The 13,815-nt window shown below is 44.0% G+C and overlaps 1 protein-coding gene and 1 non-coding gene across 2 annotated transcripts; both read right to left on the bottom strand.

Moving 5' to 3' along the window:
* Window positions 1-241: 241 nt before the first annotated feature.
* On the bottom strand, window positions 242-5,036 carry LOC133905394 (uncharacterized). Its single transcript, XM_062347150.1, has 2 exons — window positions 4,019-5,036; window positions 242-1,446 (listed from the first exon to the last, which is right to left on the bottom strand). The coding sequence occupies exons 1-2, from the start codon at window positions 5,034-5,036 to the stop codon at window positions 242-244; spliced, it is 2,223 nt and encodes a 740-aa protein (XP_062203134.1).
* On the bottom strand, window positions 4,409-4,547 carry LOC133905609 (small nucleolar RNA Z247). The gene has a single exon (XR_009907660.1). It is a non-coding gene; the product is annotated as a small nucleolar RNA Z247 (small nucleolar RNA).
* Window positions 5,037-13,815: the final 8,779 nt, after the last annotated feature.

The raw sequence follows: 13,815 nt of genomic DNA, 5'->3' as shown, positions 1-13,815 counted from the left end.
TCTCATTTTCTTGTAGATTCTAATAGTTTATGCTTATGTGTCGTGCAGACAGTGACGGATCTAGAAAAATTTGAATGAGTGTGCCTATTCAAATTCTTATACAATATGTCATATACAATACATCATAGTACCAAGACTTTCAAAAAGAATAAAAAATATCTCCTTAGACCATTTTCCAATCTTTGATAAACAAACTCGACTTTTGCAATTTTTCCAATCTCCTATAGTCAATCAGTCACCTTCAACACGCACGGGCTTGGAAGCCAAAGGTCATCTTCTGCAGGTCATACACAACCCTGAACGATCTCGTCGCCTTGTTGCCGAAAATCTGAACACCCTTGACGCCAGCGACATCAGGCTGGAACGCCAAGCATATCCGATCGACTGTCGGCTGCTCATGGAACACGTTCTCAGGCGGCAGCGTCAGGGTGGCCCTTATGAACTTCATCTCCACCGTCGGCAAGCCTCTCCAGTTCACCGGCTCACCGCCGGCAGACCTGAAGCAGACCTTCTCACCATATTCACGGCCATACCCCTTATCTCGCATCGCCGCGGTCATCGCCTTGTCGAAAGCATAAAAAATCGGAGATGAAATGAAGGTATCATCCGTGCCAGAGTCAAGAATCATCATCTGGCGCGTGTACACAGACCGATCGACCTCGAGGGGCTTCCCGTCGACCATCATGTCCAGCTGCTGGATCGAGTACAAATGGGAATACGATCTATGCTGGTATCCCCCGATCAACGGGGTGACAAGCTCTAGACCGCTCGGGGGGTAAGATCCGATGGTCAGGAACCCCTCGGTTGCATGGTCGCTGGGAAAGCAGTAGGCGAAGGCGTTGTAGCTCGCCTGCCGAGCCACCTGGTTGAAGAAGGAGTACTTCTTGTACCCGAAGCCGATGACGCCGGCCTCGTAGCCGTAGAACCTGTCATCCTCGCTGCACCCGAAGATGAAATCGTCGACGATGCTGTAGTTGGTGCCTAGAGCGAGCCTGTCTCTCCCAAGCTTCCCCGCCGAGTACTGCGACCCATACCGTACGCTGTAGATGCAGGTGTCCGTCTCCTCGATGCAGCCGTAGGGGACGCCATTGTCATTCTGGAGGTCGATGCAGTCTTGGCTCGAGCAGCCGATGTGCTGGTACGTGGTGGAGTTCTGAGGGTCGAACTTTGGCCCAGCTTCGGCTACTTGTTCGTGGCACCTTATCAGACACCTTTCGCAATTGACCCAGGAGAGGGTGGAGCCGGTGTCGATGGTGACGAGGTTGAAGACGGCAGGGGTGCCCAGGCTGATGGCCATGAAGTACTTGCCTTTGTGGATCTTGTCGCTCCCAATGACGGTGCCTGCGTCTGATACGCTTGCTGCGTGAATCGACGATTGTTCTAAGCAGGGGTGCGTCCTGTGGAACACAGGGAAATGGAAGGCGCCATCTTTGCTCCGGCGAAACTCTGATATCCATCAAAACACATATATACCAATCGAGTATCATTTTAGAAACAAAGTTTCACAGATATAGCAAAAAAGAAGATGAAAAAAATACTCAGCAACTGACAACTACATATATATGGAACGCGCACAAATTAACATAGCATCGAAACATAAATATTAAAAGTTTTCTTTTAATTACAGCCATAGAAAATAAATAAGGTGAGCTAGCTAGCGCTATAGGTAATAATAATACAAACAAAATATCATGGAGAGAATACTCCAGTGCAGATGTATGAAGATTACCGTACGTCGATGAAGAGCATACTCCAGTGCAGTTGCACGGCCCAACCATGTGGCTTAGAGCAAGCACCACCATAACAAGCAATAGTAATTCCATTGCAAATCAATTAGTATTTGCTTCTCTGTGTTGCACACCTTTGGGAGTCAAGAAGCTAAACTCCTTTATAATTTGGAAAATTGGTTACACATGCATGCAAAACGAGGTCACCACCTAACCTACATTTATTGTTACCAGCAGCATCGTCATGCATTGCATATGGTAGGGAGATCAAATCCAATCGATTTTAGTCAAAGAAATGATGTATTTGCTTAGTGCTTCTTTAATTTCCTAGGGTTTTTTATTTATATATATTTTTAATTTAAAAAATTGCAGAAACTGATTTCAGAAATTTGTAAACTTGGGTGCTTCTTCTTGCCCATTGAACGGGGATGCATACAAAAATCACCCTGTCGCCCGTACCTACGCAGCTGTCACATGAAGAGTACATGATGTCTGCTCCCAGAGGGTGGCCTACGTGCACAATAACCTCGCTAGACTCTCTCAAGTGGCACCAATTAACGCGATTAAATAATAACATATAACCACATGATTAAATTAGAACCTATAAAACCAATTACCGGCTTACAGCTTACCACGATTAAATTAGAATCTCCAGAAGGCAGAAGCCAAACGGATCATGTATTCAGGAGCCACTCGCCAGGACTCAGGAGGCAGGAGCCAAAACAGATCACAAATTCTTGACACCAGGACTCAGAACTCAGTCGCGAGTAGGCAAGCAGCGTACCTGCGGAGGCTGCGGTCCTGGCACTCGTCTCCTTTCTGAAATCGCTCTCCTACCCGGCTATGATCAAGGGGGAGAAGTACATAATTATCATATGCCTAATACTCCTAATACCTCTTGTGAAGAAGTTGCAGGAGAAAGTATTTCAGGTGTAAATCCCGAAGTTCCTCTTGCGCAGAACTCTGTTCGTCTGCTTCATCCAACCGGGAATTTACACCTGAAATACTTTCTCCTGCAACTTCTTCACAAGAGGTATTAGGAGTATTAGGTATATGATAATTCTGTACTTCTCCCCCTTGATCATAGCCGGGTAGGAGAGCAATTTCAGAGCTGAGACGAGCGCCGGCATTTGGATACATTTGAGCAAAAGGAAAAACATTTTCATCAAATGTAACATCACGGGAAATATAGACACGACCAGTAGGTGGGTCAAGGCACTTGAATCCTTTGTGTATGGTGCTATAGCCAAGGAAGACACACTGTTTGGATCGAAACTGGAGTTTGTGAGTATTATAGGGACGAAGATTTGGCCAACAAGCACATCCAAAGACACGAAGAGAAGTGTAGTTAGGATGTTGTTTAAACAAACGTTCTAACGGTGTGTCAAAGTTGATGACTTTGCTGGGAATGCGATTTATGAGATATGTGGCAGCAAGGAAAGCTTCGTCCCAAAATTTTAATGGCATGGAAGCATGAGCAAGCAAGGCTAGGCCAACCTCAACTATATGCCGATGCTTTCGCTCTGCAGACCCATTCTGTTGATGGGCATAAGGGCATGAAACATGGTGAGAGATGCCAATTTTATCAAAGAAGGAGTTGAGCTTTTGATACTCACCTCCCCAGTCAGTTTGAACAGCTATGATTTTTCGATCAAAGAGTCTCTCAACCAGCTTTTGAAATTCAAGGAACTTATCAAAGACTTCAGACTTATTTTTAAGAAGATAAATCCAAACAAATTTACTGTAGTCATCAATAAAACTGACATAATATTTCTTCCCACTAACAGAACTGGGGGCATTGCCCCAAACATCAGAAAAAAATAAGTTCCAAAGGGTAATGGGACACACTTGACGACTTGGGATAGGGTAGCTGATGGCTTTTAGCCTTTTGACATGCATCACAAACTGATTCTTTATTTGACTTAGAGAGACAAGGTAATTTATTTGAGCTAAGGACTCTTGTAACAACTAGAATAGAAGGATGACCCAGGCGACTATGCCATCGTGAAAAAGAAGGCGTGACTGACAGGGCCTCCTTCACCGGTGAAGATGGAGACGGAAGAAGGTAGAGCCCGTGTTGGCGCCTCCCTTTAAGGATTATGTTCTTCGTGGCTCGATCCTTAACCAAAAATATTTAGAGTGAACTTCAAGGAAAACAGAGTTATCTTCAACAAGGCGATGAGCAGAAACTAGATTTTTCTTAGCTTGTGGCACATGGAGGATATTGTTTAGATGGAGATTACGGCTAGGGGTAGAAATAACAGAATTACCAATATACTTAATCTCCATACTTGCGCCATTGGCTGCGTGAATCTGATCATTGCCTTTGTATCTCTCCCGGACAGATAGCTTGTCTAGTTCACCGGTGATGTGGTCCGTAGCGCCTGTATCAAGATACCAGTTGGTATCTACTCCATAGGCGGCGTGTGTTGCAGCAGCGACATGTCTCTCATCAGGTGTGTAGGTCTCGTCAAAACGATGCCAACACTCAGGGGCAGCATGACCTCTCTTATAGCAGACTTGGCAGATGGGTCGGTTGTCGACCCGCTGCTTGTTGTTGCCATTTTTGCCACGCCAGCCATTGCCGCGTCCGCGACCAGCACCACCCCGATTTGGTGGTACACCGCGCCCTCGATTTGCAGCATTTGCTGAGGATGTGCTATTGCGAAGAGCTTGCCTGTTCTCAAAGTTTAGCAGCACAGAATATAATTCTCCCAAAGTAACAGGTTCTACCCTTGTCATCAAACCGGAAATAGCAGGTTCATAGTCCTCATCTAAACCATTTAGAATATAAGCTACTAGGTCTTCTTCATCTAATGGTTTACCGGATGCAGCGACTTCATCTCCAAGAGCCTTCATCTTTACAAAGTACTCAGAGATGGACAGATTACCTTTCTGCATTGTTACCAGGGAGAGCTTGATGTTGAGAGAGCGTGCTCGCGTCTGTGACGTGAACATACTCGCGATGGCGCGCCAGGCTTCACGCGCCGTCTTGGATGTTGCGATTTGCATGAGAACATCCCGCGACACCGACGAAAAGAGAAAGCCAAGGACTTGTTGGTCCGCAGCAATCCACTCTTGATACGCCGGATTGGAGATCATTGTCACCTTGTCGCCTTTTTCGCCTTCCTTCCTCTCGATCTGCGCCGGAGGAGCTGCGGCAGTGCCGTCGATGTAGCCATCCAGTCTCGCACCGCGTATAGCGGCAAGAACTTGCGCACTCCATAGCGCATGATTCTGTTTGCCCAGTTTCTCAGAAACCTGGAAACCGAACAATGGATTCGAGGTGGTGGCGGAAGAACTGGCCATGGTGAAAAAACCGATCTAGAACTAAAAGAGCTCTGATACCATAAAGGAAATCAGAGGTTCGGAAGCATAGAGGAACACCGACGGTGCGGTGGTTGCATGTTGATATGAACCGATGATTCGGTAGAAGAAGTACAATGTATATATATAGATAAGATTGCAAAACACCGACCTTCCTAACAGAATCTATCTATAGCCAGGTTAAGCTTATCTTTATCTATATTTGTTACAAGAATAAATCACATATCTTAACACTGGCATCCTCCGGAGTAGCCGAGCAGGCATAACAGGAGTCAAGGAGACGGCGACTCGGCAAGACGCTGAGAACGACTAGATGAGATCACGAGAGATCAGCGATTCGGCATAGTTGCCGCAATGCCGCCGAGTGCCAGATGTGATAGATTAAAAAAACTCAGCTTAAACATGATTAGCTCTAAAAACAGATACATCTTAAACGAAAGCATGAATGTATACTGAATTTGGTGACGCCATCTTTTGTTGATCAATGAAATTGAAGAGCGTGAGCGTGTTGGTGTAGATGGTCGCAGGGTGGACGGCATAGCTCGGTGAAGTCACGACGGCGGCCTTCGCTCTATTGCCGTGCACTAATTTAATTGGCAGGTCGAATGTGTGTGTTTTGGGCGAGGCTAAACCTCACGAGATCAATCTACCCGTGAGGTGCCGGCTCCCCCTCATTTTTATATCTGCACGGCACGGAACGGAACCACAACCATCTAGGATTGGTTGCGCCACCGATCGCATCGCAAGGTGGTATGGGACTCCTCTTTTAGTCGGACGTTAGTTAGGATTCCATTAAGGAGAGAGAGGGCCCCGAGATCATATCCAACATTCTCCTCCTTGATCGTAAGACAAACATTATAAGCCCACTCTCAATAAAATAGTACACCAAGGGAAAGCATTACAGCGGCTAATTAAATGCCACTGAAACCCAAAAACCTATAGTACACTATTTCATCTCGAAATGGAAAAACGTTATTTTTAATGGGAGTTGGTTTGCATTATAGCCCTCTTATCCAGAATCATAGGCTTTCCAATAATCCTATGCCGGCAACATGATCACGAAAAATATGGAGTGATAAGCCTTTAGTGAGCGGATCTGCAAGCATTGATTTAGTACTTATATGCTTGACACTTATTGTTTGATCCTGGATTCTATCTTTCACAACATGATACTTAATGTTGATGTGTTTGGCAGCACCACTCGACTTGTTGTTACTCGTATAGAAAACTGCGGGTTGATTATCGCAGTATAACGTAAGTGGTTTTGAAATACTGTCAACCACTCTTAATCCCGGGATAAAGTTCTTTAGCCATACTGCTTGCCTGGTAGCCTCATAACATACCATAAACTCAGCTTGCATCGTTGAAGATGCAGTAAGTGTCTGTTTGGAGCTTTTCCACAAGATAGCTCCTCCAGCGAGAGTGAAGATATAACCTGATGTGGATTTCTTAGTGTCTACATACCCCGCAAAGTCTGCATCCGAATAACCAACGACTTCAAGGTTATCGGATTATCTAAATATGAGCATGTAGTTTTTAGTGCCTTGCAAATAGCGAAGGACTTTCTTAACGGCTTTCCAGTGGTCCAGTCCTGGATTTGACTAATATTTGCCAAGCATCCCGATCACAAAAGCTAAGTCAGGGCGTGTACATACTTGAGCATACATGATGCTTCCGACAGCTGAAGCATAAGGAACCGTCTTCATTTGATCAATTTCATATTGGTTCCTTGGACATTGATATGTCCCAACTTATCGCCCTTAACAATAGGAGCAGGTGTGGCAGAGCACTTATGCATATTGTATTTATTTAGTACTCTGTCAATGTATGTCTTTTGAGACAAACCTAATACTCCTTTGGACCGATCTCGGTGAATTTCAATACCAAGAACATAAGAGGCTTCACCGAGATCCTTCGTATCGAAATTAGAGGAAAGAAATCTCTTGATCTCAAATAGCATATCCTTATCACTGCTAGCCAATAAGATATCATCCACATAAAGAACTAAGATGGTGAATTTTCCCCCTTTAAACTTTACATATCATTTTCTTTAAAGCCAAAATTTCTAATGACTTTATCAAACTTGAGATACCACTGTCTAGACGCTTGCTTTAGACCATAAATTGATTTCTTAAGATGACATCCCAAATGTTCCTTGTCTTTCATGACAAAACCTTCCGGCTGAGCCATGTAAATATTTTCTTCCAAGTCACCATTAAGGAATGCCGTCTTTACATTCATCTGATGCAGCTCTAAATGATAATGCGCTGTGAGCGCCATAATTATTCTGAAAGAATCTTTACTTGATACAGGAGAGAAAGTTTCATTATAATCGATTCCTTCTCTTTGCAAGAAGCCTTTAGCTACGAGCCTTGCTTTGAACCTTTCGATGTTCCCATTAGAGTCATGTTTGGTTTTGTAGACCCATTTACAGCCTACTGTTTTGGCTCCGTCAGGGATTTCTACTAGGTCCCACACATCATTATTGCTCATAGACTTTAATTCGTCATTCATGGTATTAAGCCACTCAGACGAATGCTCACTCATCATAGCCTCTTTATATGAGTTGGGATCTTCTGTCTTCCCTATGTCATTGACATCTTCATTCATATAAACAATATAATCGTTCGAGATGGCAGGTCTCCTCTCACGCTGTGATCTCCTGATCGGTATGTTAGGCTCCTGTTCGGTATGTTAGGCACGGCTGGGGACTGTTAAGGCTCATCGTTAGGTGTATCATTAGGAATTTCAGAGACCTCAACGGGGGGTGCACTGACGTTAGTTTCCACTGAGGGTGCAACCACTTGGAGCACAGGGATGTAGGGCTCTTGGATCAGCGTGTAGGAACATAAACTCGCTTTTCCTTGAGATTAACATCCCTGGGCTCCAGATCTCCGCTCTCAAGAAAAACAGCATGTCTTGTTTCTACGAACTTAGTGATCCTATCTGGACAGTAAAAACGATACCCCTTCGATCTTTCAGGATACTCGATAAAGTGACAACTAACTATCTTAGGATCTAATTTCCCAATATGTGGATTAAAGACTTTAGCTTCAGCTGCACAGCCCACACATGTAAATACTTTAAAGAGGGTTTTCTTCCAGTCCATAGTTCATAAGGTGTTTTTGGAACTGATTTACTAGGAACCCGATTAAGAATGTGTGCGGATGTCTTAAGTGCCTCCATCCACAGTCCAACTGGTAAACTAGAATAACTGAGCATACTTCGCACCATGTCCATAAGCGTGCGGTTGCGTCGCTCAGCTATCTCGTTTTGCCGAGGTTCACCAGTGTAGAATATTGGGCTACTATGCCATTTTCCTGAAGGAATTTGGCAAAAGGACCCGGGATTTGCCCATATGGGGCATGCCTCCCATAATATCCCCCCCCCCCCGCGATCCGATTTCACTACTTTAATCTTCAGGTTGTGCTAATTTTCTATTTCAGTCTTAAATATCTTAAATTTATCGAGAGACTCAGATCGATCTTTAATGTGGTATATATAGCCGTAACGGGAGAAATCATCAGTGAAGGTAATAAAAGAATCAAAACCGTCAACTGATGTCACAGGAAAAGGACCACATATGTCCGTGTGAATTAATTCTAATAATACTGTGCTCCGAGTGGCCCCTTTTTTTATTTGCTTAACGTATTTTCCTTTAATGCAATCTATGCAGTGATCAGAGTCGGAGAAGTCTAAGGGTTGGAGAATCTCTTCCTTAATGAGACGCTCCATTCTCCCCATCGAAATGTGGCCTAGACGACAATGCCACAGTTTCAAAGAAGTCTCATTAATTGTACTTCTCTTTCTCTTATGGCTTACATCATAGATATTCATCGTCACAGAGGATTCATTAAGAGGAAGCATATAAAGTTTATCTTGTCGGATGGCAAGACCAATAACATCTGACTTAAATTTAAGAATGCATTTATTGTCTCCAAAATTACAATGAAAACCATCATCATCTAACATCGAAACTGAAATGAGATTCCTCCTCATGGAAGGAACATAAACTACATTATTCAGTCTAAGAGTGAAGCCACTATCAAGAACTAATGGAAGGGATCTGACAGCTTCAACTTCAGCTTCCTTCCCATTGGCCACTCTAAGACTTCGCTCCCTCTTTCCTAATGTTCTCGCGGTAAGGAATCCCTGTAAGGAGTTGGTAACATGCACAGTAGCACCTGAGTCAATCCACCATGAATTAAGGGGAAAATCAGCATAAAGAGATTCATCAATGAATGTTATTAAATTATTACCCTTCTTTGCGAGCCACTTCAGGAAACCAACACAGTTCTTTTGGTAGTGGTCCTTCTTGTGGCAGAAGTGGCATCCGTCATCCTTAGATTCTTGAGAGGCAGAAGCAGAAGGAGCAGGTGCCTTGGGTGCCCTCTGTGCTGCCTTGTCATGTTTAGCGACGAAATGCAACTTCTTCTTAGACTTGAAATCCCCTTAGAATTTTTATTTATTCTTGGGGCTGCTAACTTGATTCACAAAGTCTTTATTTTCAGCCCTCACCCTCTCTTCCTCTTGGACGCACATTGCGATCAAGTCGCTCATGCTCCACTTCTCTTTCTGAGTGTTGTAATTTATTTTAAAAGGAGTAAACTCAAGAGGGAGAGGGGTCATAATGAAGTGAACAAGGAAACCCTCAGAGATTTCCATGTCCATGCCCTTGAATTTGGCAGCCATATATGTCATCATCATGATGTGTTCTCTTATGCCACTGGATCCATAATTATAGTTAGTGTTGAGGAGCTTCTGAATCAGTGTACTGGTATAAACCTTGGATGTGACTTTAAATTGCTCCTCCACAGATGCCAAGTACGTCTTAGCTTTTTCTGAGTTTGGGATCGCTCCCCTTATAGCATCTGAAATTGAGTTCCTCATTATCATAAGAGACATGCGGTTGGATCGCTCCCACTTCTCAGAAAGTGTATCATAAGTTTTCTTTAATTCATCAAAAAATTTCACGCCAATAGCGGGAACAGTGGGAGCATCAACCCTGAGTGCATAGTCCAGATCCAAAACGCCAAGGACAACAGTCACCTTAGCTTTCCAAGCGGGAAAATTATTGCCCATAAGTTGCTCTATGCTGTTAACAGTGGCGGCAATAGAGGAAGCGTTAAGAGCTAGAGAGAAGAATTGGGCCGGATTAGTAAATTTATCATAAAGAAATAAAATTTGCACGAAAATAACCCTATGTTGGTCTGATTACAATCATGCAAAAATAAAACTTTAATCTGCATCACCGTTGGGCAGAAAACGGAAAAGAATTTAAACTATTACATAAGATGGCGCATAATCACAATCAACTTTGGTCAGAAAGTAATTATGAACCTACATAAAATGATCGTAAAATTCTCCGAAAAAATCTTCCCGTTGGATTCAATTCAACCAGAGAATTAATTATAATATTTTATGCATTAATCATCATTAACTTTGGGCTATTTGCATTAGATATTCCAGTGCATAAATGAAAAAAGCATTAGAAATCACTGAAAATTCTAAATAAATGGAAAAGCTCAAAGCTTTAAAGAAAACAGCCCAAAACGGCCTTTCGGCCTGGCTCGGCCCAGACGTGCGCGCGCAACCATTCAGCCCAAAGTTGGACTTGCGGCCCAAGCAGCACGCGGCCCAAGCAGCGCGCGGCCCAATCCTCTTCAGCGCGCGTCGGCCCGGCCACCCGAGCCCGTGTGCGTGAGCATTCTCAGCCGTCCATCTTCATCCGGTGGTTCTCCGGCGTTTTCGTCCAAACAAAACGTCACGCCAGTCGGAAACCCTAGACCTAATTCACTCATCTCCGTCTCCTCCGAGAAACCCGCATGGCCGAGAGAGGAAAGGCGGCCGCACCGGCAGCGCTCGTCGCCAGCGTACGCGCGCACGAGAGAGAGAGAGAGAGAGAGAGAGAGAGAGAGAGAGAGAGAGAGAGAGAGAGAGAGAGATAGAGAGAGAAGAAGGCGGCGCTACAGGGCCTACCCGTGGAGCGCGCGTGCGACCGAGATCACGCGCGCCTCCGTCGGTTGGTATGTGGTGGTGCCTGTGTGGATGGTGCGCGCGATGAGAAGGAGAGCGGAGCTCCTGTGTGCATACACAAGATGGAGACCCCAACAGCTCAGGAAGATCTGCACGCACCCGACGCCGAGGAGGGGAATCCGCCGGAGGCAAGGACGAAGCAACTCTGGTGGCCTCGGCGGCGACCAAAAACACTGCAAAATAGTAAGCTAACCATCTTCATGGGCTATAGGGTTTCGGGGTGTTTTTGGATTTTGGACTCAGATTTGGGGATTTAGGGTTTGGATTTTGGGGATTTAGGGTTCGGATTTAGGGGGAGAATGGGGATTGGGATATTCATTAGGATTTGCATTAGAGTTTCCCCAATCCCCTCCTTCTTAATGCTACCCGAACTCAATTCGGTATGAAAGTTGCGGATTTACCCCCCAAAACACACAAGAACATACAATATGCATAAAAACATCTAATCCGAGCCTTAAAGAACCCTAATACATGAACATGTAGGTTTAAACAATGCTAATTAGGGCTAATTCGCATCAATTAAGCCTTAAACTGAAGTAATTATTGCCTAAACTTGCTTAATTGACAACAACAGTACCGAAACTTGATAAAAAAAGGGCCTAATTAACATTAGCCGAACCTAATTGACATCAATTAAACATAATTAGGTCTAATTATTTCTAAATTGGCGTCATCCAAACAAAATTAAGCCTAATTGGGGTTTGTTTAGGGCTAATTAGGCTCTGATACCATTGATAGATTAAAAAACTCAGCTTAAACATGATTAGCCCTAAAAACAAACACATCTTAAACGGAAGCGTGAACGTATACCTGAATTTGGTGACGCCATCCTTTGTTGATCAATGAAATTGAAGAGCGTGAGTGTGTTGGTGTAGATGGTCGCAGGGTGGACGGCATAGCTCGGTGAAGTCACGGCGGCGGCCTTCACTCCGTTGTCGTGCACTAATTTGATCGGCAGGTCGAATGTGTGTGTTTTGGGAGAGGCTAAACCTAACGAGATCAATCTACCCGTGAGGTGCTGGCTCCCCCTCATTTTTATATCTGCACGGCATGGAACGGGACCACAACCATCTAGGATTGGCTGTGCCACCGATCGCAGCGCAAGGTGGTACGGGACTCCCCTTTTAGTCGGACGTTAGTTAGGATTCCATTAAGAAGAGAGAGGACCCCGAGATCATATCCAACAAGATGCTGAGATGCCCAGACCTTCCTTTTGCTTTTAGGCCGGACCAGATCAGCACAAGCTTGATTAATTCTTCAGAGCAGGGCCAAAATATGTAGACTGATACTGTGATACTAATACATCATACATAGGGAGGCCCTGGGATTTGGCAGGCCGGGACGGCCGCCCCGCTCGACCCCAGGGCTGGCCCTGAATGTCTTTTCGGTTTTCTATTTTTTGTATGACCTTAAATTAATTTTAAGTCCTATTTAACTACTTCTGTATGTTGCTTCACATAATGCCTAGTGGGTTTCTTAGATTGGACGTGTGATTGGTCTTGTGAGATCGTAAGAGAGATTACTGGACCATTTTTTAAATCGCGAGCATGGTATCAAGGGCGGTGGAAGCGTTCTTACCTGGAATTTCATGGCTCCAGAGAGAGCTTTCAACTTTGACATGTAATGTGAGATCTATATGATGAAAAATTAGTTTAATGGTGAAATTAGTAAAAATAAAATGTTTAGCACAATAATGATAGGGTGATGTTTATGTGTTGTTATGATGTGTGGATTGACTAAGTCATGTTTGAAAAACTTGTGTTTAAAATTAGTTGTTATGATGTAGTGTATTGGGGGCGAACATGGCCGGTAAGAGGGACTGAGACTAAATTCATAAAGGAACTAAGGCTAAGGCGGTCAGAAGATCATGCAAGACATTCATATTAGAGAACGGTGCATATGAAGATGATCATACTATAAGACTTACATTGGAAATGTAGAGGTATGATATGGTGTGGATGGATCGCATCCCCGTAATCATGGGAGATGGTGCAGACAGTTGGATAGTCGAGCACAGTAGTGGGCTGAGCAAAGTGGGCTGGTGTGGCTCATGGGTCATGGGACGGCATGCGTGCAAAGGCTGATCACCTCCAGCGTGGTGCGCCTGCTATGCGGTTGGCGCATGGACATGGCTAGGGATGAAAACGATTCGAAAATGATCGAAAAAGGTCTAAACCACTTTCAGTTTCACATTTTCACTCAGAAACGAAGTCGATAAGGTTAATTCCGGAAACTAATATGACACCGATAATACAAGAAAATAGAAAATGGTGTTATCGGGACAGAAACATACCGGTATCGATCGAGAATCGATAATTGAAACCTAAAAGAATAATTTGATGCATTGTTGCATCAAATACTTGAGCTTCATTACAGGAAATGAAGAAAAAAAAAGATAGGCTCAATTGTTAGATGTGTAATTCATGATAGATGGATTCTATAAGATTCATGACTGATGTGTAATGCATCATAGAACAAATAAGCCAAACGAACATGTGCTTGTTCGGTACACAGTCAGTTAGTCACACACAAGATCGTCGCAATAGACTACAATAGGCTGGACTGAGTGAGTTTCATATTACGAATACTCTGGTTTCCCACGAACTGGTGAATCACGTGGCACCATGACTAATTGAACAAATCGCAGCTCAGCTCAAAGAACAAAGACATGAACTAACTAAACAAATACCTGAACTAGGCTCGCACAAATCGCATCAAACTAAGA

Source organism: Phragmites australis, chromosome 22 (assembly GCF_958298935.1).
Source record: "Phragmites australis chromosome 22, lpPhrAust1.1, whole genome shotgun sequence".
NCBI classification, from domain to species: Eukaryota; Viridiplantae; Streptophyta; class Magnoliopsida; order Poales; family Poaceae; genus Phragmites; species Phragmites australis.
This window is presented reverse-complemented; position numbering and strand designations above follow the sequence as displayed.

Bases quoted from the DNA above. Each gene is read 5' to 3' on its own strand.
- LOC133905394 (XM_062347150.1), bottom strand. From the start codon at position 5,036: ATGGCCAGTTCTTCCGCCACCACCTCGAATCCATTGTTCGGTTTCCAG. The intron at 1,447-4,018 runs GTATGGAGATTA...GATGGATATCAG, and splicing joins TCACGCAGCCAATGGCGCAA to AGTTTCGCCGGAGCAAAGAT.